Source organism: Hippopotamus amphibius, chromosome 2, assembly GCF_030028045.1.
Source record: "Hippopotamus amphibius kiboko isolate mHipAmp2 chromosome 2, mHipAmp2.hap2, whole genome shotgun sequence".
Classification (NCBI taxonomy): Eukaryota; Metazoa; Chordata; class Mammalia; order Artiodactyla; family Hippopotamidae; genus Hippopotamus; species Hippopotamus amphibius.
The window spans coordinates 209,395,620-209,420,859 of record NC_080187.1 but is presented as its reverse complement, the minus strand read 5'-3'; the positions used below and the strand labels follow the sequence as shown (position 1 = coordinate 209,420,859).

The following is a 25,240-nucleotide window of genomic DNA, read 5'->3' as shown; positions in this document are numbered from 1 at the left end:
TGGGGGCACCTTCAAGCATTTGCTGCTGGCCTCTGGAGGAGCCCCCCTGGTGAAAGCAAGAAGCCACAACCTGAAATGCTGGCCCTTCCACAGCCACGGGTTTTGGTGCTGCCATGGTCCTGCTGGACTAATACTTCTAAATAAGGGGTCACGTCTCAGATTCTTTACCTGCCCACTTCCGCCTCCCCTCTTGGTCTCCAGATGATCATCACATCCAGTGGTCCTCATTCATGGGTGAACAGGAGAATGGCAGTGTAAAACAAACGTGTAAAGCCTTTGCATGCCCCACCCCGCCCAGAACACAGCATCACGCTCCGTGATGGAGCCCAGCATCAGCATTTTTTTAAGCTCCTCAGTAATTCTAATGGGCAACCAAGGCTGAGACTCACTGGTGTCATCTAAACCCAACCCCCAATCAAGCAGAAGAGCAAACACTGTCCAGGGAAGGGAAATGACTTGCTCAGAGTCACACAGTGGTCAATGGTGAAGCCAAGATGTAACCAGTCCTCCTGCCTCCCGGTTTTCCAGTCTACCTCCCCGGCCTGCAGTTTCACAGGACTCATAGTCAGGCTGGGCTGGAGACACAACGTGGAATCAGAGTTTGAGAGGCTGAGGGACAAGGAGGAATTTCAGGTGGGAGTTGGGAGTTGGAGGGTTACTCATTAGTGACCCCATCTGTGTCCCCCACAAGGCCATAAGCTATTGATCACTGGGTGGCCCCAAGTGGGCCAAAAGAAAGCCAAAGAGGGACTATGGGGACACCAATTTGTCCGAGGATCCTGGTCAGAACTGCTCACAGGTGGACTGGCACGGTGGGACGTGTCCAGCAGGGGTTAGAGAAAGCCCACTGAGGTCATCCCAACCCTGCAATTCTGGGCCCCACCGAAGCTGTTGTGAGCGTCCAGGTGAAGGAAGCACCTGCCTCAGGATGTGGACTTGCAAAGAGAAGCCCAGGTGGGATGGGGGAGGGATGCTCCATCGGGGAAGAGGGGGAGGCTTGCCTGGGCGCGGGGGGTGGGGGCGCCAGTGCAGGAAGCCCCCGGGACCAGCCTGAAGTCCAAACGCAGGTGTCATCCTCCCTCCTGGCCCCACCCACCCAGACCTTCCTCATTAGCAGACAAAGTGAGGCTAACACACACACTGAGTGTGCAGTTACTCCCCTGCCTAAAACCCTCAGTGGCTTCCCATTGCCATTAGGTTGAGTCCAGCCTTTCTAACAGAGCTCACCAGGCCCTGAATAGCCTACACTAAGGACTCCCCTCGGTGGCACCTCCACTAAACTGAGCCTCTCAGTTTCTCAAACACACCGCCTCTCTCTTCCTTCACTCGTATTGTTCCCTGTATCCCATGTGACCCCCTCCTTTCTCCTGGCTGTCTCCCACTTATTCTTCAGGTCTTCCTCCTGAAAGCCTGGCCTGACTCGATCAGACCTTGGAACTCACTTGTGTGATCTCCAGATGCCTGTAGTTCCCGCAGTGTTATACCCCATGCACCACACAGTATTATAATAGCCTGGACAGCTTCCCCTACTGGACTGGAGCAGGGGCCACGTCTCCTATCGGCCTCTGTATTGCCAGCTCTCCCACAGTGCCAGACACAGTGCTGGTCAAATAATATGTGTTGAATGAATGTAAGAAGTGTCTATCCAAGTCAATGGAAAGATATTTAAGGGCAAGATAGATGTTTATAGTATCTCTGCAGATGCACCACCAGGAGGTCCTAACACAGTGGCCTGTATTAGGTGCTCTGCTACACACTCTGGGGGTTAAAAGATAAGAGATAGGTCCTGTCCTTCAAGGAGTTTATGGTCTAATAGGAGAGAGAAGATCTTTGGATAAGTAAGTAATACAAGGGAGAAAGTAATAAAAACTGTAAGAGGGCAACAGATAAAAGACTTTGGGATTTGAGAGGTGAAAAAGAGATGATTTGTAAACACCAGGCCATGTCCCAGAGAGTATATCTGGGACATGGCCGGATGTTTGGTCAGCAGGATGCTGGAGTGACTGCTCTGGGGAACTGCAAGAATGGAACATGGGCTGAAGCCACTGAGAGAGGGTGTAGCAGATGGGAGCCATCGAAGGTTTTTGAGGAAGGGTTCTAATCTGTGTTGTGTGAGAAGCTCCTTTGGAGTGGATATGGGGGGTAGATTGAATGTGACAGGACAACTAGGAGCAAGTGCATTGCCAAGATGGCAACTGTAGCAACCCAGGCAGGAAGACACCAGAGCCTGATGAGAGGAGAGAGGAGGAGGGAACCTGTGAGGGGCAGAATGCACCCTCCCTCATCACCAGAGAAGGAAAAGAAGAGAATACAGGGGGTTTAAGGACCAGGAAGTTGAGTCAATCTTGGAGATGTCGACACTGCAGGGCTCTTGGGCAGGTGGAAATATTGGCTGGGAGCTTGGAAGTGAGTCTGACTTGGAATGTTTTGACTGGGAGCCTGTCACGTATACACGCTTAGTGGTTTTCAGGCCTGAAAGAGAGGGAGCACCCGTGGCATAGGGCTTCCTGTCCCTCGATCCCTTTCTAGGCCCAGAAACAGTGATTCATGCCCTAAACTTAAAGAGAACTCAGATTCAGATTTTAAAAGCCTTTCAGAGCAGAAACCAACAAGAAGGCCAGGCCAGACCACAAGCCAAACATCAGCTGTGGAATGTGCTTGCTGCTGACGATGAGGCCAGCCAGGGGCAGACATGCTGGCAGGCTTGGCAGCAGGCCCCTCCAGTTGTCCCGAACGTGTCCAAATGGTCACCGAGATGGTCCCTGCTCTCTCCTCTCTTTTCTGTGTGCGTCTCTGCATTTGAGCACATCTTAAAACTAGCCCCTCCCCCGATCCCCAGTCTGTAAGTTGCACTGGTCCCCATCATCCTTGGTGTGAAAGCTCTGGTCTGCCATCCATCTTCCCATCTCTGCTCAGCCCGGAGGACTAGGACCTGGAGACAGGCAGGGGTCTGGGGGCTGCCCTGGGGGTGCCCATGGCTTGTGGCAACAGCCACCCAGCTGGTCTCCCTGCATCCGCCCTGTCCCTTGAACTCTTGCACCCAGTAGCCAGAGGGATGCTGCTCGAATATGGGTCAGATCATGTCCTGTACCTCTGCCCCGAATCCTCTGGGGCTCCCCTTCTTCTCTGGGAAGAGGCCTGTGTGATCTGGCTTCCCTGCCTTTTCGACCTCATCCGCTGCTCCTCCCCCACTTGCTCCTTCTGCTCCACCCACACAGTTTCTGGAATGTTCTTCAAACATACCTGGCACTTTGGACTTCACACTTGCCATTCCTTCTGCCTGAGATGCTCTTCACCAAAGAGACTCTCTTGCTTCCTTCAGGTTTTTACTCCATCACTCCCTTCCCATGGAAGCCTTTCCTGCACCCCTAACTAAAATGTCAGCACCCCCCTGCACGCACTCCCTTCCATTAACCCCCATGCCTGCTTTAGTCCCCCTGGGGTATTTCTCTATCGAGCATTATTTCTGATTTTCTTTATTCACCTTGTGTATTGTCTGTCTCCTCCCACAGAATATAACCATGAGAGGAAGGATTCCCGTATGTTGTTTTCCATATGTGTCGCAGGGTCCAGAGCAGTGCCCGGCCAGAGTAGGCAAGTGATAAGTAATTGTGGAATGAATGAATTCATCAATGAAAACCTCCCCTCAGCCTGAGACAGCCTGAAATCCCATTAGTTAATCCCTTTTAAGATGTGTCACCCTCTCCCCAGTCACCTTTCTTAGGACACCAGTTCTCTAGGCATTCAGTCCTGACACTTCTGAGGCCATTTGTTATTAAAGGCTTTCTTTCCAGACAAGAAGAGGGTGGTGGCAGTTGCAGGTGGGCTGCTGAGGAGGAGGAGGGGGTCTTGAAGTGAGAAGGGCCTTGAAAGGGGCAAATCATTCACAGCAGGCAGCCTAGGCCACCGGCCCAGCTGGCCCCATGCTGTTCAGTGTTATTTACTGTGACTCAGAAAGGACACAGGGAGACATGCGACAGGCCGTGTTTTTACACAATGAAAACCTAGGTATGCAATGGGACTTCCCCGGGAACACGGGGGTGGAACAGAAGTTTAAAATGCCTCGTTTCCCACAAAAGGGTAGTGATTCAGACATTATCCATGGACTGCAGAATGTAGACATGTCCTCTGGTACACCCAGAAGGAACTGGGAGCACCCAAAGAAGATAGCAGGGGCTAAATGGTAGACCCCAATAGTGGACCAGACGATGGTCCAATCCCTGGGAACCACCAGACCAGATTCTGCCCTGATGACTGGGGAGATGACAAGAAACCCATTGTACAGGTGGGGAGACTGAGTCTGAGCCCAACAAGGTTCATATTAGGGGCATGCATCACTGACTTGGGGTTTGAGTACTGGCCCTGGCACTTATTAAGTGTGTGACCTTGGGCAGGTCACATCCTCTCTTCAGAATGTATAATGGAAATTATAATGCCTACCTTGTAGGATTGGTATGAATAAATAGAAATAATACTGATTACCAAACCACATGTCTGGCAGAGACGAGGTGCTCAATAAATGTATACTACCTGCTAACAGTCATCGAGGGGTCCCATGAATCAGGCTTTGTTCTGAGCACTCATCTTCTCAATAATCCTGTAAAAGGGGTGCTGTTTTCTCCCCCATTTTAGAAACGAGGAAACTGACACATATCGTTAGGTAACTTACCCAAGATCACCAGGGTCAGAAAGTCACAGCCTGGGATTTGAACCCAGGGGCTCTGACTCCAGAAATTGCAATTCCCAGAGGTCATGTGACTTGCCCGAGGTCTTGCAGCTGCTGATAAAAATGAGATCCAGACTCCAAATCCAGGTTTGATCATCTCCAAAGCCCACCTTCTTTCCTGCTTTTCGTGTACCTCTCACACGGCTCTGGCCATATCTGTGTAACATCTGGAATACTTTCACTTAATAATTTTCATTCAAATAACTTTATAAATCAACTCAGTCTTTTCACTTACCTTCATCGTAAGCAATAATTGCTGTGAAACCTAAGTTTTGATTTGCTTGTAATTTTTAAATATCCATTAAACATGAGTTGTCAAGTTTCAGTGTTAATGTTCACCCTTGTCCTGCCTAAACTGTTCTCACCCACTATGCCATAAGGGACACTGGGTCACTCTGTGCAGCCCTCAGCAAGGACAGATGTCCCCTAGTCCCATCTCATTCACAACTGAAGTGTAATGGGGCTCAGGTTTGACTCGGGGAATTTTTGACGAGACAGACCTAGACTCAATTTATCTATGGCATGATTTCTCAGCTGCCCTGGCTCTGTCTCCTTGGAGGTTTGGTCAAGGCCCCCTCCAGAGCTAGCATCCCCTTGGCACACACTGGGAAGAGTCCAAAGAAGTTGGCAGGTGTGGCCATTTTCTTTCATGTTCAGCCCACCCCAGGGTGAGGCCCAGGAGAGCACTTTCCCGCCACCTGGTAGCCAGGTCACTTGCTATTTCTGCAGTGCTGTTTGGTTTGGCAGTGGCCCCACTGGACTGGTGCCTACTGCTGATGGAGACAGGCCAGGGGAGAGGGGTCTGCCCAGGGTGCCCCACTTATGAGGGCAGAGGGAGATTTTATGTGGAAGCAGAGGCCAAAAGCCCCAGATCAAAGCTATGCTAAGCATTGGGCTGGCCTGCAGTTGGGAAGGGGGTGGGGAGGGATGTGGTGGGGGGAGAGCAAGGAACAACTAGGGAGAGGGCAGTCCGAATAAGTCTGTTGTCTCCATGAAAGAAGAGGAAACCCCCAGTCCTCACCATAACAAATGTCCTTAGAAGATGTAAGTTAAAGTGGAGAGCAGGTTGCTGCTTTCTTTAGGCCCTAGCAGCTCCAGAAAGACCTCCTCTTCCAAGAAGCCCTCCCAGACCACTGCCAAAGTGATGATCATATTTCTGTGAGCTTGTCTATCTCCTCAGCTAAATTTCATCAGCTATCATTTATCAGTTCTACTGTCACTCTTCACAAGGCTGCGTGTCCCTTGAGCAGTGGGCACTGTTTACCTCCTTCCCTCTTACTTTCTCCTCCTCTGTGTAGCATTGCAGCATCCTGCCCTACCTCTGATTCTTAGGGTCTCGATGCTGCCTCAGGCAGTTCATGCCAGCCAGCACCCCTCTTCTTTAAACCCTGGCTCTGCTCAGCCTGCTGGGCAGTAAAACAATTGCAAGCTAATTCACACACAGGAGGTCATGGCTAATAGAATATTAGGCCTGCCCTGCCTCTTATTGATTTTATAGGAAAGACTGAAATCAGCCATGACTTAGCCCAGATGGACCAATCTGGGCCAAGCCTGAATGTTGCAGAAGTGGAAACCAAAGCCTGGGACTGGATTACATCTCTCGCTAGCTGGACCCTCCAAGCCTGGGATAATGAGACAGCCCTGGACTGAGGATGAGGACCTCTGGGTCAAGTTCAGGCTCCAATTCTAAACTTTAGTGAGTCTTGTGCTCTCTTATGACTTCCATTCAATCACTTCTAAAATAAATGTTTGGCCTTCATGTTTCTAAAAGCTCTGCGGGGGCTGTGCTTCTATGCGTCTATGACTATTCCCTGAGCCAGAACCTTGACTCTGGTTATAAAGCCATGTGTAGAAAGAAGTTCTATTTTAAAGGAATTCTATTCTATTTTTAATTTATTTTATTGAAATATGGTTGATTTACAATGTTGTGTTAATTTTTGCTATACAGCAAAGTGATTCAGTTATACACGTATACATATATTTGTTTTCATATTCTTTTCCGTTATGGTTTATCGCAGGATATTGAATATAGTTCCCAGTGCTATACAGTGGGACCTTGTTATTTATCCATCCTATATATAATAGTTTGCATCTGCTAATCCTCAACTCCCAATCTATCCCTCCTCCACCCCCTCCCCCTTGGCAACCACAAATCTGTTCTCTATGTCTGTGAGTCTGTTTCTGTTTCATAGATAAGTTCATTTGTTCGTTTATTTTAGATTCCACATATGTGATATCACATGATATTTGTCTTTGTCTGACTTACTTCACTTAGTATGATAATCTCTAGTTCCATTCATGTTGCTGCAAATGGCGTTATTTCATTCTTTTTTTATGGGATGAGTAGTATTCCATTGTATATATGTACCACATCTTTTTATCCATTCATCTGTCGATGGACATTGAAGTTTTTTCCATGTCTTTGCTATTGTGAATAGTGCTGCTGTGAACATAGAGGTGCGTGTATCTTTTTAAATTATAGTTTTGTACGGATATATGCCTAGGAGTGGGAATGCTGGGTCATGTGGCAACTCCATTTTTAGTTTTTTGAGGAACCCCTGTACTGTTTTCCATAGTGGCTGCACCAATTTACAGAGGAATTCTATTTTAAAACAACTTCATGTAGAGCATTGGGTGGACTCAGTGCATGGTTGGCCCTTCCTCATCTACAGGTTCATGAGGAGTCCTGGGCTCCAGAGGCCTCTTGAGATGCCTCAGCACCAAGTGTCTGCCTGGGAGGGGACTTAGAACCTTTACATCCCAGATAAGTGGCTGTCCTTGGCTTGCATCCGTCCAGTGATGGGGGACTCACCATCTCACAAGACAGGGCTTTGTTTCCTAGCAAAGGCAGACAGAGTCATGAGCCCTTAACTCTCCTAAGGACCTTAAAGAGGGATTAGACATTTGGGATTGTTTTGAAAGCATGAGTAACTGACACATTCCAAAAACCAAAGGGCTCTGTATAACCCTCAGAGAACCAAAGCACTTCTACTCCCCAGCGTCCTCCATCGCCATCAAGCCTAGCCAAGAGCATCCAACTTAGCTTGGGTTCTGGTTTATCTATGCTGAGCTCTGTGCAGACAGAGAACTTTTCAAACGGGTAGGGTGTATCCACTGTAGGGCGGGCCCTGCAGGCATGGAAGGGACGGGCCCCCACAATTCCTTTTTTTAGTTTGCATTCAAAGACCCGGGGCAGACAGGCCCAGAGGTTCTCCAGGTCCTCACTGCCCTACTTCCTCTCCTCCAATGGAAAGCCTTGCCACAAATTGCATATCCTGAGCCTTGTCTTGTTCTTACTTTGTCCAAACACCCCCTGGGCTGGGGCTAACCCTGGATGCCCAGGACTCTTGATCTACACGCTCATGACAAGCAGGAGACAATCTTAGGAGTTGGAAAACCAAAACCAAACTGTCTGAGCTCTTTGAGCTGGTTAGTATGTCAGGAAAGGGAGGGACTCACTGTCCAATTCGGCTCCCCTCGAAATAGCCAGTGGCCAGGATCAGAGTGGGCAGGGCCGCCACGTACAGCTATGCAGGCTGCGCACTGCATAACTCAGTCAACTACAATGTAAACAGCCCCCTCTGCAGATGTGTAGTGTCATGCAGTGGCCCAGGAGTGGAGGGGTAAAGAAACTGGTAACAGAGTACATAAATGGGCTTCATTAAATCCAACACAGGGACTTAGAGATATAGCATCTAGTCCAGTGTGTGCTTTTTACAGATAAAGAAACTGAAGGCCAGGAAGAAGAAGAAATTGGTCCAAAGCTGTAAAACAAGTTAGACGCTGTGCTGGGATTAGAACGAGGGCTTCTGAAGCCAGATTCAGTATTCTGAGTTCCCTGCTCCCCTGAGGCTCTGAATATCATATTCCCCTTCTACTCCTTGTTGGCAGGTTAGTGTGTGAGGTTAGTGAGGTTCTTGGAGGCCTGAATATTTCTATTCTTTCTCTCTCTTTTTGGTCTCATATTGGCTTATATATCAATAGATGCATATTGAGCCTCTATTGTGTGCTAGGCATCGGTATAGATCCTGGGGATAAACTGGGGAGAGAGACAGATACAGTCCCTTCCAGTGGGGTGCTGATAAATGTTTAACAACCGATTCTGGCTCTTAGGATGGGGTAGAGAGAGTCTTTCTTTGTAGCATTTGCCAATTACTGTGGTGTAAATCCTCCCACCATGGTCAACTTTAAGCAACCAACAGGCATCACTGAACGGGAAGATTGCACACAAATGTTTCTTGTGAGCAGGGTCCAGCACATGACTTGTTCCTTCCCTTGTAGAACTTAAACTCCAGTGGGAGAATAAGCAAAGAGCTCTTATAGCCATCTGTAATTATCTTTAATTGTAAAAGAAATAAAGAAGATGCTGTGAGGGAGAATAACAGGTTCTCCGCAGCATGGTCAGGGAAGAGTTCTCCCAGGCTGTGACATTAAAACTGGAGGTTGAGAAGAAGCTGCCTGAGCAAAGATTTGGGGAAGAGTGTTCCACACAAAGGGAAAGACCTTAAGGTGGAAAGACCTTAAGGTGGAAAGACCTTGGTTTGAGGAGCAGTGTAGCTGAAAGCTGGATGTGATGAAATTTGTGGCACAGGAGCAGACAGAGCCTGCAGGGCCTGGTGGGCCCTGGAGAAGAGTCTGGAATCTACCCTACATGCAATGGGAGGACCCTGGAGGGTTTGAAGGGGGAAAGTGCCGGGATCTGATTGGCATTTTTAAAAGATCAGTATGGCTGCTGTGAAGAGCATAGCTTGCAGCTGAGCAAAATTAGAATCAAGGGACCAGTTAGAAGCCTGTTGTGAGAGTCCAGGCAGAAAAGGATGAGAATGACTCAGGCTGGGTGATGTTAGAGGAAATAAAGAAGAGCGGACACACGTGAGAGGGATGACGAGGGTAGACCCTGCAGGGTTTGCTGATGGGACGTGAAGGAAAATCCTGAGGAGATACCTCCAGGCTTCTGACTTGAGCAATCAGGGTGGTAATGCATCAATAGGGAGACTTGGGGAAAAGCCAATTTGGAAGGAAAACCTAGGGCACCTCTTCAGTCATGTGAAGTGAGAGATGTTATAAGACATCCAAGTGAAGATGTTCTATGGGCAGCTGACCATTGATGGTGGGACTCAAAGGCAGGGCCGGCCTGGGCTGGGGGTATGATTGGAGGTTCTCAGGAGCCTGGGCCACTTCGAGGCGAGTGGAGGAAAGCAGCAGCCCAAGGCTCTGCAGACTCAGCCAGGTCCTAAGGTGACTGGGGTCACATCTCTTGGGGTCACATCTCTTGACTCCAGTTTTCCACGCAGCTTGGGGTGTGTGTGTGTGTGTGTGTGTGTGTGTGTGTTTTAGTTAATCAAGACTTCATTGCACTTGAACTGAACTTACAACACAGATTCATAATATGACTGTTGGTGTGTTTTAAACTCCTTCATAGCAGCTCTTGAAAGCTTAAAGAAAGAGCTCCATTTTGATCAGTGTCTCTACCTAGAGAGAAAGATAGATGGTGTAAGGCAGAAAACACACTGGCTTTTGTAAAACTGTGAGTCTTATTCCTGACAAAGTTGATCCACGTGTTCTCTGAAGGCATGGGATGGCTGTCCAAGGCTGGGAGTGAAAACAATGTTAATTACAGCAACTCCCAGCTTGGTGTTTCTGTTTTCATTGTTTAGGCCTGTTTTCCATGAGCTTGACATCTGCTTAACCAGCACATTGGCAAACTCCTGATTTCTTTAAAAACAAATAAAAAGGGCAGATTTTTGTTCTTAGCAGCACTCGCTCTGCTTTCCATCTCCCCGCTCTGGGTGCTTACGCGGCATCTCTATTTCAGCTCACATCCACCTGCCCCAGCAGGCGTTTGGTCTCCACCACAGACTTAGCGATGGGGCCCTCACCACCGCAGAAGGCTGCCCAGCCCGTGTCTAATTGTTTCTGATTTAGAGAATTCTTCCTTCTATGGGGCTGCAAATGCTTTAGAGGAATGAGGGGATGTTGTGATGAGCTGCACATTAGCAAGCGTGTGTTTAGCACAAAATAGGACACTGAGGACACAGAACCGTTTTTTAATGAGGCAAAGATACTGAAGTAGGGGAGAGGGGTTGGCAGCCCAGGGAAGAGGGGCCTGGAGGTCGTCAGCGCCCCGCACGTATCACGCGGGCACAGAGGAGCCTAGCCAAAGAGCGGAGGGTGATTTAACAGAGGGCTAAGGGTAAAGGGAGGGCTGCCCTGTGTTCCACCTGCTCATGTCCTACTTCGATGAATATTGAGTTAATTTGATAAGCTCATCCATGGTCATTCATTCACTCGTTCATTCATGAGTTTGTTCTGTCCACTTTGTTGAGAGCCTGTTGTATTCCAGACACTGTGCAGGGAGCAGGGGTGAAGAGGGACAGAACCCCCTCAGCTCGGGTAAAGTAGCCTCCCTTTTGGCACCAAAGGTAAGGATAGCATAGGGTCTTCAATGCTTCAGCTCAAACGAAGGCTTCGCAAAGAGGGCTATCGCTGTCCAGCTGGAAGGCTGTCATTTTCAGGTGTGAGTAGAGGGTCTTATCCAACCCCACCAAGGACAGCTCTCACCAGGCACTTGCCCCGCCTGCCCTCTCATAGACACAGCCAGCCTTGAGGAGGGTGCTCGAAAGCGGTAAAGAATGTGCAGCCTCGAAGCAGACAGGATGAGACCTCGGCACCAGCACCTGGGCCCTGGACAAGTCAGTCTCGGACTTTTAGTTTCCTCACCTGTTCAATGGGGAAAAAAACCCGAAGTCACCTGTTAGAATTAGATGAAATACTGTTCTAAGGCACCTCACCCATCCTGACATTGGGTAGGTTTTCTGAGAGTGGCAGCTGAATCCCACCAGGAGATTCAGGGAAGGAATGGAATAAGAGCCCTGCCCAGGGACTGGGGAGGGCTGGACCTCTGCTCTACACGTGCTCCACCAGGGAGAAGGCTGGGTCCCAGCAGGTAACCTTCCTGAGCCTCTGTTTCCCATTGGTGAAAGAGGCCCCAAGCCCACCCTTTGTGTGTGTTGACTTCCTATTTGTCCATTGCCTTCCCTAGTGTTTGTAACTCTAGACCCCAAGGGGATGCAGGTGCAGTCCAAGGCATGGTTCCATCCCCTGGACTCCTGCCCCAGGTGGGGAGGGTTGGGTCAGGAGGCAGGACAGTCAGGAGAAGCACAGGGTGGGGTGGGTACAGGGTAGGTGGCTGGACAGGGTGAGAGGGACGTGCACTGGGCCCCCTGACAGGTGGGTGCAGGATGGGGCTGACAGTATGAAAAGGCATTCAGGGGGAGGAAACTGAGAGCAAAGCCTTGGAGGGGAGAGGGGCAGCCAGTGCGCCTGCTGTGTAGACAGCGTGTTAGGAGCCACCTGCAGGGCCCTGATGAGCTGGTGAGTATGTGAGCTCTCTCCCTGTTGACATCTCTGCGCATGTGTGAGGGCTTCCTCCAGACTCGGCGGTAGTGGGACCCAGAACTCTCCAGCCACGGCCACGGCGGTCCACCCCCTCACTGCACACATGAGGCAGCTTTCTGATTCTGATGTGTTGTTTTTCATGTTTAACATTCGGGGGACGTCAAAGTGCATTATTGATTCGGGTTCTTCCTCCTGGGAAGGCGGACATGTGGCCACAGCCACCCACGGCACAGCCACTGGCAAGCCCAGAGCCGCTCGCAGCCAGAAGCAGCAGTGGGTGTGGACCAGGGATGCTCTGGCTCCCAGATGAGATCACTTCCCTGAGAGTCCCCTAAGAAATAAGTGCTGTGTTCATTCCACAGGGAGGGATGCCGACTCTCCATGGAAGTCTCTCTCCAATTCCTTCTCTCTTCCCCCTCTGTCCAGTCTGGGGATAGAGCTGGCCCTTCGCACAGAAGGCCCCTCCCTCCCCTAAACCCACCCCTCTCTCTGGACTCCAGTGGGGAGAAGTCATTGCCGCCTGTCATAACCCCTCCCCACCCTGTCCTCTCTGGCTAATCCCTTGGGCCCCCCGCTCCCCGCCCCCCGTGCTCCCAGTGAGCTGTGTTCTGACCTGCACGAGGGAGGCCAGGGGAGCCAAGGATAGGAGACTCCATCCAGCGATAAGCTTCTCTCCTGCTTTTTCGACAGAGGGAAGGAGGAAGGAGGATGGTGGTTGGCTGGTGATATCAGCAGTTGGAGGAGTGTGAAGCAGGACGGACTCCATGGTGTTTCCTTCTGAGAAAAAGGCAATGTGATCATGACCAGTGAGCAGAGACCTAAAGCCGCATCCAGAAGGCAGTCACTTTATAAAGAAGTCAGATGCTGATAAGTTGATTAGAGAAGCTAGGAAACAAGGGGGTCTTTGCCAAGAGTAGAGAGGAGGCACGTGTCCCTCTCCTGGGAAGACCCAAGTGTGGGCATGTTTGCTCTAAAACACCAGGGGGCCAGCAGGGCCTGATGGTAAGAACTGACTTGATATCACCAGACCTGTCCCCGCCTGATCTATTATGGTCCCCAGTTCTAGCAGCAGGGCAGTGGCAGCTCAGGGCTGAGCCACTGGGGGGCAGGTGGGAGGGTGTTACAGCTCACTTTCATAAGTGGCTTGAAGCTCAGGGGCACTTGTGTTGGACCCAAGTGCTAGAGAGGAGGGAGGGAATGGCCCCGGTGTTGGCAGCCAACCTGATAGAGACCTGCAGGGACAATGGCCATCTGCTTGCCCCAGTGCTCATCTGCCTGCTCCTCCCCTCTGAAGGCAGGTGAATTTGGAAATGAATCCGGAGGAGAAGGGTCACACAGACTCAGAACATCCCGAATGTGAAGGTTTTTAGACCACATGGTCCAGCTTCCTCATCTTCTATAATGGAGACTAAGGCCTGGGAAGGAGTAGCTAGTTCAAGGTTCAGCCAGTCAGTAGCAGAACCCAGAGGAAGGCCCAGGTCTCCTGGTGCCCAGCCTAGTTCTACTCCCACAGCAGCCCTAGCTCTCAGGAGGTGGGCATTGTATTCCCATGTCCCCTTTTCTGAGTCCTAGAACCAGCTGTCTTAAAGTCAAGAGTCCATTCTCTGACCTTTGACCTTGGCAGTGGTCCTCCAGCCACATCTCCCTTCTAAGGGATCATGGCTTCCATGCCTAGAAGATCCCGGGGAGAGAGAAGCTGTGGTCACTCCAGTGCCACATAGCCATGTACTCAAGGATTCAGTGCATACCAATGGCATCCTCAATTTTTGAAATAAGACAAGTCTGAAGGGAACTATGGTGACCGCTGCCCACTTGCTCTAAATTTCCTCACTGAGGTTTTAGCAGCACAGTCCAGCTCTGGGGCAAGGCTGGGCTTTCTCGGAAAGGTGATCACAGTGCCTGAACCCCCACCAAGGCCTTTGTCCCTTTGACATCTGGGTGTTCCCAGAAGCCACAGCCAGGGAAGTAGGGCCCTGAGGCCAGGCCTCCACGGTTCAGGTGCGGGAAGAGGGAGCTGGGGCCCGGATAATGCAGAGCATTAGATGATAGTTTCCTTCAATTCTCTTTTTTGGCTTGGGAATGCAAAATATGATCATTTTTGCCTAGAGAATTCCCCTTCCTGAGTGTGTTTGGCTTCAGCCAACATTAAGATGAGCTTACATTCCTCCACACTGCTGGCCTCCAGTTCTAAATTGTTTGCAGAGACTCAAGACAGATGCTCTCGTGCCGACAGCTGGAAGCTGGCTGTGTGTTTGCTCTAGAGAATCTCCCTGACATGTGCCAGGGACTGGGCCTGGGGATAGCAGAGAGCTGAACCCTCTCATTTGACAGATGGGAACACTGAGGCCCAGAAAGGCATAGTGACTCTCCATGGACATCCGTCCAGTGTAGTGACAAAGCTGAGATTAGAACGCAGATCACCCTTCCTGGTCCAAGCATCTCTGGTCTTCACTTTGGGCTCTGGTGATGTGCAAACATGTCTGTTGGCTCACCTACGTGGCTGCAGACTCTGAAGACCACAAGCCATGTCCCCACTACCCAGCATGGAACCTGGAGCATCATAACCCCAGACAGACATTTGTGGAATTGAAGGACTGTAGAGGGGGATACGGAGGTAGTGGTGGTAAATAAAGATGGGCATGGTGACATTCGTCACATCCCCACCCCTCTCCGAGCCTGAGTTCTCTCACCAAGCGGTTCTCAAACTGTGTTCCAGGATACCCTAGGGTTCCAAAGAAGTGTCTTAGGACTGTCACTGCAAGTGGGGAGCTTTCTTGTCCCCCATCCTTAACCCCAACCTCTGCTTCCTGTGTCTGCTTTTCATTGTATAGATGTTGTTCCCATAAGGTGATTCACTGCAGAAAAACAAAGTTTTAAGACCACTAGGCTATTGGATCTATAAGATCCCTGCTTGCTCTTGAAAGTAAAACCTTAATAAGTTACCCTTCCCTGATAACATATTTGCTGCACGCCATTTTTGACCCTGTGTTAAATTGTCCAGAGGTGGGGAGGGTTCATGTCCCCTGGCCATGGGGCAGAGAGAAAATGAGGTACGGGAGGGCCCTTGGGCCCAGTATTGATGCTAGGGGTCTGTCTGTACGTCTGTTGTTCCTGTGTCTGCCATTCCTATGTCCCGAAGAGGCAGGACAGCCCAGCTCTAAGGCTCTTGATGTGCAGCTTAGGCAGGAGAGGTCATGACCTGCCTGCTAGGTGACACTGCTCCCTGACAGGCTAGGTCCAGACCTCCCCATGAGCTCTTGAGAAGGGAATGACTGGGTTACCACCCCCAGGAACCATGAGTCCCCACTGGGTAATTATTCCTCTGTCTCCCTGATTGTCCATCATTTAAGAGCCAGACTGAGTCAGTTACCAATTGCTACAATAATGCAATGTAACAAATAATCCCCCCAGCTCTGAGTGACACACAATAATTATTTAGTTCATGTGTCTGGGTCAGCTGGATGTCAGCTGACCTCAGCTAAGCTCAACTGAGAGGCCAGCTGGCCTCATGGGCTTGCTTATGTCTGTGGGGGATGGCTGACCCCAGCCGGGTTTGGCTAGGGCCACTCAGCTCCAAATGTCTCTCATCCTTTTCTTGGGATCAGTGGGCCCAGCTGAGCAAATCCTTCTCACGGTGATGGCTGAAGTGCAAGTGGGCAAACAGAAATAGATGAGGAATCCTAAGACCTCACCTGGAAACTGACACACTTTAATGTCTGCCTTCTATGGCCCAGCCAGAGTTACGTGGGGATGCTTCACAGGCTTTGCTTATTGTTAGGCAGAGCTGAATCTTCTACTTTAGTTCAACACATTTTGCTAAGCATATCTGTGTCCCAAACCCTGCAGTGGGAATCGAGCGATGAATGAAACCCAGTCCTTATCCCCACATTGCTTGGAGTCTTGGGATGGGGAGAAGATGTATGGAATTCACTCTGCTCACTGTAGAGGTTTAACCCTTAACAAGTATTCACTAAATTTTACAAGTATTCACTCCTCCACGAGTGAAGGTACAGGCAGAGAGAAGCCCACAATCCACTGTGATTCTGCTGATGCCCCAGCAGCTCTCAAGCGCAGGGCCCAGATCCCCACCCTCCAGAGGCTTCCTGGGGGAGGGCAGAGTTACTAGGTCTCCTGTGAGGGCAGGATTCCTGCAGTTGGAGTGCTCCCTGACCGGAGCCACCTCCTCTCCAGTAGACTCCTTCCTCCCTCAACCAGCAGAAGCTTCTCTGATGAGGGGAACATGTTCTCCCCAAGCCCCACACCTTCTCTCATATCTCACTAGCACCTGTTACAGGGGCCTAGACAGAGGGGGAGGGCCTCAGTCCTTGCCAGCAATGCCCCCAAACCTGGCTTTGCCTTCTTAGATGCCTATCTTTGAAACAATGGCCTCAGGGAAGAAGGGAAAGACAGCTGAGGCTGGTGGCAGATCAGGAACCACCAAGCTTTCCTTATTTGCCACAGCAGAAGGGGCAGCAACGCAGAGGATGCAAATCAGCCAGGCATCTACAGCTCATCCCATCTTAGGTTGGAATGTGTAATTTTGTTTTCTATAGCAGAAGGAGGTCCACGTTACCATTTCTTTTTGCGTGGGGTCTTTTCTTTTGCCAGAGTCTTTTCTCCTGCCCCACCCCGCCCCTCCGTTTCTGTGATTTGCTTTTAGACATGAAGCTTCTTGGGGCCCACGTAAAACTGGGAAGAGGGAGATAACATGAGAGAGTTCTGAGAATATCTCAGCCTCCCTTGCCCCCATCCCAGCTCCCACCATCCAAGGAAAATGAAAGGTCTTGCATACACAGGTGTGCCTGCAGCCCGGAGCAGGGCCCAGAGAAGGAGCTGAGGCCCTGGCAGATGGCAGGTGGCAGAGAGATGGTCACTCTCGGGTTCCCCAGAGTAGCTTCCTCCTGCTGTCAAATCTGGTGCTTCATCCAGACTTTCAAGGCCCTTGGAACTCTGGCTGTGTCCTTCTGGCACACTTGGTCCCCTGTATTCCACCTGTTGTAATCAAAGATGTACCTGTCTGTTCTCTAGTGAGCAGGATCGGAGGCTGTGGGACTCAGGATGGGTGAGTTTTTTTTTTTTTTTTTTTGGGTGAGTTTTTAAGAAGGGGTGGGAGGGAAGCAGGCTGTCCTGGCAGTGAGACGCTCAAGTGACTGAAGCAGGGAGGAAGGCTTGATGGTGGCAGGCAGCTTGGGGCTGGACTGATGAGGCCTCGGAGTGCATCCCTGCCACTTCCTAGCTGCATGACCTTGGCCGGTTACCTGCCTTCTTTGTGCTTCAGTTTCCTCACCTGTAAAGTAAGAATAATAATATACTTACTTCAAAAGGTTGTTGTGAGGATTAAATAAATTTAGAATAGTACCTGGTATCTAGTGAGTTCTATGTGCATGTACACTGGAGTTTTTATTATTACCGTAGGGGGCTGTCTGTACCAGTCAGAGAGCTAGGAAGTAGACTAAGGCAGGAAGAGGCCAGCAGGCACTCATTCTGGGAACACGTTCTCAGAAGGTGAGAAATCCATCAGGCAAGTCTCTCTGCATATTCCCAGCACAGGGCAAAGATAAAAAAGAAAAGATACAAAGCCACTCCTGGATGTTGCCCTGAATAGCATGTAGCTGGATAAGAAAGCAGGGAAGATGTGGATATCACTGTAATCCATAGTAGAAAGCGACAGAAGCTATGAGCAACCCACAGAGAGAAGGGACTCTTGATTCGGTTCCAATTGACCAAGATCTACTGAGTGCTTTCCATGGACCAGGCACTGCCACAGGTTAGTCACTGCATTCAGTTTTGTCAACCACACTTTGAGGTTAGTATCATTATTCCCATTTTATAGATGAGTAAACTGAGGACCAGAGAAATCCCTGACCCAGGGTCACCCATTAGTCAATGAATGCTGGAGCCAGGCTTCTAACAAGCCCTCCAACCCAACACAAAGGCTCTGCTTTCTCCACACCTGGCCTCGCCCTCAGGAAGCCTGGCAGGAGTGTGGGAGGAGCTGGGCCATTCCTGACACCAGGCAGACTGTTCTCTTCTCCTTCAATGGCCCCATAGTCACACTAGGAATTCCTTCCTACACCTGTGGGCCACCTCTCCAAATACTGCACATCACCTTTCAAGGCCAGACCATACCTCCAGAAGCTTCCGGGTACCCCAGCCCACAGCTGTCCCTCTTCTCCTCTAACCCCAGCACTCTGGTGGCCACACTGCACTTTCTCTCTGCGAGGGTCCCTCAGGCTGCTCAGCAGTGTTCAAGACCAGCCCCCAGCTCAGTGCTGGGTCCAGCAATGACTACACAGACCCCCTCTTGCCCTCATGGAGCTGCCGTCCCGGAGGGGAGACAGATCTAGTCAAATGATCATACCTGCTGTGTATCGTTACTAACTGGGTTAAGAAAAGGAGGAGTCACGGGTCACCTGTTAGTGAGTACAAGGGGTGTTGAGATCATTAGGCAAGATCTGATAGAACGGGGAGGGGGCTCAGGGAAGCTTCCCAGGGAGCGGGGAAGAATGGGACATTTGTGCTGAGATCTGAAGGTGATGAGAAGTTCATCAGTGAGGCTCAGGCAGAAGAAATAGCACGTGCAAAGGCCCCAAGATGGGAGGAAGCAAGGTGCATCTAAGGAGCAGAAAGGCAGCCCTGGGGCCTGGACCACAGGGAGCCAGAGGAAAACTTAACGAGACAGGCTGGGGGCGCTGTGAGGGCCTTGGGGCCACGTGGAGACTTTGGACTGTCTCCCAAGATCCTGGAGATGCGAGTGGCAGCAGTGAGGTGGGACTGGTAGAGAGTGGAGCAGCCCAGGTGGATGCTCAGCTGAGCCTCCTTAAGCTCTAGCGCGCACTCCCCGTGAAGCTATTGCGTCCACGGGAGCTCCAGACTTGTGTCGGCCAGTGCGTCTCAGCATTGGGGACTGTGTCCGCTTCACCTGGGGATAGGACGGTGGCCTCCACCTTAGCCTGCAGTGGTGGGTTTGAGATCAAGCGATGCTCAGACTCCCTGCTGTGGTTTCGATGCCTTCTTGGGACCGGATGATGCTTTTTTAAAAGATGAGATTCTGAGAAAGGGAGCAGCAGCTGATGTAACTTTGGCCACAGTCCACAGGAGAGCAGCCCAGGAGTTGTGGGGTTCTTTCCCCTTCTGTCATCAATGTCCAGGGCAGTAAAGTGACAAGCTGCCCACCCAGGCTCTCAATGTCCCTGCAACTGGCCTGTTGACTCCCATCAAAAACAACTTTGTTTTCTTCTGTTGGTATTTGGGGTTCACAAATCTCTGAGAAGAGTATGTTCCCCAAGCATGAAAGCCACCCACCATCAGGAAAGCGGGCCAGAGATCTTGTCGGGAGCCAAGGTCAGGGTGTCAGACTTGACATCACTTTTATTTTATTTTATCATTTTTTAAATAAATTTATTTCTTTGTTTATTGGCTTCATTGGGTCTCGGTTGCCTGCTTGCGGTGGCTTCTCTTGCTGTGGAGCATGGGCTCTAGGGGTGGGGGCTTCAGTAGTTGTGGCACGTGGGCTCTAGAGCACAGGCTCAGTAGTTGTGGCACAAAGGCTTAGTTGCTCCGCAGCACGTGGGATCATTCCTGGACCAGGGATCGAACCTGTGTCCCCTGCATTGGCAGGCGGATTCCCAACCACTGCGCCACCAGGGAAGTCCCTTGACATGGCTTTTAGGAAATCCATTCTCTGATTGGTTTGGTTTGGTCATAAGCAAACGCCGACTTCAGGTAGTAACCAGCACTTTATAACTTAATGCCCCAGCCCTGAGAGTTTTCGTCCTCTTCCCTGTGGCCAGATTTCAATAATCCTATCCCAGGGGGTTGGAGGTGGGGTTGGGGCACTGGAGGAGACAGAACTAGTCCTAGACAAAGCCCCCAGGAGGAGGAAAGGAGCACAGGGCTGCCGGCCTCCTCTCCCATCTGCTGCCCCCAACCAAACCCAAAGACAGAGGAGGTGGGACCTGAGGGCAAGAGGGAAGACCCCTTTCTCTGAAGAGAATTTTTTCTGCCCCCAGCAGGTCCTTCTCTGAAAAGCTGCTCTCCCAGTGGTAACACATCACCCCAGTGCCCCAAGCTACCTGATCGTGGGCTTACTCTCACCTCCTCCCAGCTGAGTTTTGGGGCAAATTACTTAACCTCCCAGAAGTATGATAATATCTATTTCACAGGGGTGGTGTGAGTTTTAACTAAGTAATATAAAATTACTGGTTATATACCTAGAATAGTGCCTGGAACATATCAGGGCTCAGTACATATTTTTTCTCCTGTTCCTCCTTGAGGGGAGAGAGCATCCCAGTCCACTGCAGGTCCTGGTCTCTAGCCATTCAATCAAGCAGTATCTATTTGACCACTGCCTGTGAGCTCGATCTTTATTTGGGGCACTAAGGATTCAACAGTGAGCAGTGACCCTCGGCACTTAGAAGATACAAGAATACTACAGAATATCAGCCGTGTGACAATAAACAGATAAATATGTAACATGTTAGTGATAAGTGCTGTGAGGACAAATGAAGAAGGATAAGGGGGATGAGAGTGACAGGGTGTCCGAGACCCTAATAACTGGAGGGAGAGAGCCCTGCGGGTAACCTAGGGAGGAGCGTTCCAGGCAGAGGGAACAGCCGGGCAAAGACGCTGGGCAGGGGGCGGGTCTGACACATTCTAAGAACAGGCACGGGGGACAGAGTGGCTGGAGCAGAGGGATGCAGCGGGAGGACAGGAAAGAGGGGGCAGAGGGAACCGGGTGGGATCACACAGGGCCTGGCAGGTAAGGAGTTTGGCTTTGACTGCGAGTTGGTGGGAAGACAATGAAGCGTATGGAGCTGAGGAGTGACGGGAGCTGACAGGTCTTGGAAGGATCCTCCTGGCCACGTTTGCCCAAGAAGCACTGATGGAAGCGAAGGCCCTGAAGACACAATTTATGGCCTTGGCTTCACTGGCCCTCACCCCCCGCCAGTCTGGGTGTGGCGGGTAGGTCTGGATTTCCTGACTGCCCAGCCTTCCTCTTGTTCAAGGTCACCTCCCTCTGCTGGGCTCAGATGCAGGAAGGGGAGGACCAGGGACCACCAGCGGACATCTCCAGGGGGCGCCAGGGAGCCAGATAAAGTGCTGCCCCCCCAGTCAAGGAGTGTGTGTGGCCTGTGCGTGTGTGTGCATGTGTGTGTGTGCGTGTGTGGGCGTGTGTACGTGTACATGTGTGCTTCTCTGTGTGTGCCTACGTGTGTGTGCATGTGTGTATGTGCTTTCCTGGGACAGAGTTGGAGAGTTCCTCGTCTGCAACTCCACTTCTTCTTTGACCCCGCTCTGTCCACCTCCCAGCTGTGCACAGGTGACACTAGTGTCTCTCTCTGCTCTGTGACATGCCCTTATTGGCCAAGGATCTGTGCCCCTTCACCCCCCTGTGCTCACTGGACTTGGCCCCTCTTCCCCAAGGCTGCCTGCTGCTAGCCAGGCTGACAAGTGCATTTGTGGGCTGGGCTTTGTAAATAAGAGTATGTAAGTAACATACTCTTCTTCCCCCATCCCCACGTAGGGCTGTGACACTGAGTTCACATGGCAGGTTAGCAATCATGAAGACAGGGTTGGCAGCTACGTAGCCACTTGCTGCCACTGTCTGCTCCTGTATCCCCAGCAGGTACTGCTCATTGATCACACTAGTCTTGCCCACTGAGCCCAGACTTGACCTCAGAATCCTTCTTAACTCAGTGCTCCAGGCAACACTAATAATCAATTGACATGAATAAGTGAGAAAACACACATCAAACATCCCTAATCTAAGGTGTTCCAGTGCTACCTCTGGGAGCTCTAATTCTGTGACTCTAATGATGGAACTTTTGGCCACTGTATCCATTTGCTGAGCAGGAAAGGAAGTGTAGAAGAAACCTCTTGTTTCTGTACAATAGGCCTTATTCAAGCACGTGCTGCAGGGCATCGCCCTTGAACACTCAGACTTGGGGGGCCAGTGCCACGGGAAGGACAGAGGGATGCTCAAGGGTACAAGCCTGAGATTCAGAGTCCCTATCCAGCAGGCTCTGGGACCTGGGGCAGGTCAGTTCACCTCTGTAACCCTTGGCTTTCCCTTTGCTGCCCACATCACAGGGTTGTCATGGAGATCAGATGATAACAGATATGTGAGTGTTGTGTGAAACTTATAAAGTGCCCTGCACATGAAAGGAAAGTGATAGTCTGTCTACTCTGTTCTGTTCTGCTGATTGTTTTTCACTTATCTGAGAGTGTTGGCTCATGGTAGGGCCCCACCCCTTAAACCCCATGGGTCCCAAATTTGGTGGTCCTGTAGGTACTGACGCATAACGAGGCCAGACATGCCCTGAAAATGACTTGTGGAGGGAAGGAGTCGCAGAGCAGGCATCGAAGGTCCTGGTTCTGATGCTACTGCTGACCCACTGTGTGCCCCTGGACAAGCCTCTTCACCTCTCTGGGGCGGAACCCCCTTCTGCCAGATGTGGGTGATGCTTGCCCAAGGTCCTGTGAGGGCAAATGATGGCAAATGTGAGGAAACCCAGAACCCTAAGCCGCATACAGGTGTGAAGTGCTGTTTCTTGTGATTTGGCACAAGAATGCCAAAGGGGTAAACTCTTTGCCCCAAGGCTCTCCACCAGGTGGAATCGGTTAATTGACCAATTAAGGGCCAAGGTGAAAGGGTTCCAGGACTTTCTCTCTGCTTTGCCTTAGCTGTTCCAGCTAAGCAGTGGCCCCAGCTGAAGCCAGGCAGAGCTTTGCAGATGGATTCAGAAGGAGGTGGTCAGCCAGCAGCGCTGGAGCCGTGGCCACTAGGACCCCAGGCTTGAGGGGTGGGGGTGAGAGAGGTGGGAACTCAGCTCCCTGACTCTTTAGCAAGCAGAGGTGTGAGAAGGGAGAAGGAGAGGGCGGAGGGGGAGAGGGGAAGGAAAAGAGATTAAAAAACAAACAAACGAACGGAAGAGGAGACCAGCAGAAGCTAGAAGAAGCAGAGCTGGAAGAAGGAGCAGTAGAGGGGGACAGAGACTGTCTCTTCCTTGTGAGACCAGGAATTCTCTCGGGGAGGGACCGGGTCTTCCTGTTCAGACCTGCCTGGTCTCTCTAAGAGTAGGTTTTATGCCTATGCCTCCCCTGTCAGACTGGCTCCTCCAGGGCAAGGGCTGGGCCTTTCCCATCAGACTGTTGGCCCCCCAAACAGGAGCTATGTCAACCAACCTTGGGGCTCCATCCACAGCCAAGACCCTCCAAGGTAGGTGACCTGCTGCGGGGGAGCCTGTCACGCCCCTGGGGCCGAGACCTCCGCCTGCCTGACTCCTCTCTCCTTCCCACCCAGGGTTCACGGACACCTTCAACATGGACACCAAGAAGCCCCGAGTCATCCCTGGCTCCAGAGCCGCCTTCTTTGGCTACACGGTGCAGCAGCATGACATCAGCGGCAAGAAGTGGTGAGTGAGAGCTGCCGCACCGTGTAGCCCTGCAGCTCCCCCCACCTGGGCCCTCCCTTGGCTGGCCACACGGACCCTCACATGCAGACGACCCCCTTGCCAGGGACTTGACTTCTTGTCCTGGCAGGTCAGGGACTGCCTAGGGTCTGCCCCTGTCTCTGAAACCATGAGCATCACATTTCACAGGCCTCGATCTTCTCATCTGTGAAATGGGAATGAACATCCTTCCTTCTCCGAGTTATGGGACAGCACAGGTAGCAGGCACCTAGAACCAATAACGACCTCTCCCATCCCCTCTCAGGTCCTCAGGGTCTCATCGGCGGGGGCAGCGCCTGTGGTCCGGGCTGCTGGGAGAACTGTAGGGGGGGTGTCTCTGAGGGGATGGATATAAATGTGCTCAGAGCTAAATACAGGCAACAGTGGGGCAACGAGAAGTGAGAGCAAGGCTGAGTGGGGGCAGAGGGCCAGAGAGATCCCAAGGACCCCTCTGGGGCGGGGGCCGTCAAGAAGCAGGAAGGGTCCGCCTCCGATTTTTAATATAACTTTGTTGGATTATATTTTACGTATTATATAATTTACTCGTTTCAAGTGTCAATTCAGTGATTTTTTTTTTTTTGAGTAAATTTACCAAGCTGTGCAGTTCATCAGTTGCAGAACATTTTCATCCCCCAGTAGGATCCCACATGTTCGTGCACTGGTCATCTCCGTTCTCCTCCCGCTGATTGGTTTTCAGCTGACAGAAGGCAAGGCTTTCCTTCCTTCCTGAGATGGAAAGGGCTAGGCCTCTGTTTGGCCCTCTTAGAAGCCCTTGTCCAGTCAAGGGACCATGTGAACACTGATGATAAATGTCCTACCTGCCCTCCTCCCGAGCTGGCCTCTATGGACCCTCCCACCCCCTTCTCTTTCTGCTTCCCCCGCCTCCTTTCCTGCATGCAACACTCTACCAAATTGCATTATTTTCATTTTTCCAGTTCTCCGGAGATTCTTTGCACACACTGTTCCCGCTTCCCACGATGTCCTCTCCTACCTTCCCCACTCACCCTACCCCACCACTCAGATCTGGCGAATTCTCTCATATATTTTTTTGTGAAGGAGTCTCTTACTTATTATCTTTCTATTGAGGTATAACTTAGATACAGTAAAGTATAGACATCTTAGGTGTCCAGCTCAGTGAAGTTTTACATATATGTATGCCCATGTGATCACTCCCCAAAACATGATATAGAACATATCCAGCTCCCTGGAAAGCTCCTTTGTGCCTCCCACCCAGTCAGTGCCCCTTCAGGTAACCACTGTTCTGATTCCTATCACCATAGATTCATTTTGCCTGTTTTTGACCTTCATATAGATGATGCCACATAGTAAGTACTCTTTTGTACCTGACCTGTTTTACTCAACATTATGTCTTTGAGGTTTAACAGATTGTTGAATGTTTCACACTTGATGTTTCTTCACTGATGTGTAATATTCAGCTGTAGCAATGCACCACGTTTTATTTATTTATTCTACTATTGTTGGATCTTTGGATTGTTTCCATTTTTGACTGTTTCGTATAGAGATACTATTAGCATTCTTGTCCATGTCTTCTGATGCACATACGCACTCATTTTTATTGGGTATATACTCAGCAATAGACTCACTGAGTTAAGGGGAAGACATTATGTTTAGCTTTTGTAGGACCTGCCCAGAATTTTTTCCC

At 50.7% G+C, this 25,240-nt stretch overlaps 1 protein-coding gene across 4 annotated transcripts in view; it reads left to right on the top strand.

Moving 5' to 3' along the window:
• The window catches only part of ITGA11 (integrin subunit alpha 11), a 127,208-nt gene that overhangs the window by 7,660 nt on the left and 94,308 nt on the right, over window positions 1–25,240 (top strand). For all 4 annotated transcript variants that reach the window (XM_057723045.1, XM_057723048.1, XM_057723046.1 and 1 more), the window contains exon 2: window positions 23,430–23,541. In XM_057723045.1, the coding sequence (XP_057579028.1) occupies window positions 23,430–23,541 (112 nt within the window). The remainder of the gene's footprint in view (window positions 1–23,429; window positions 23,542–25,240) is intronic.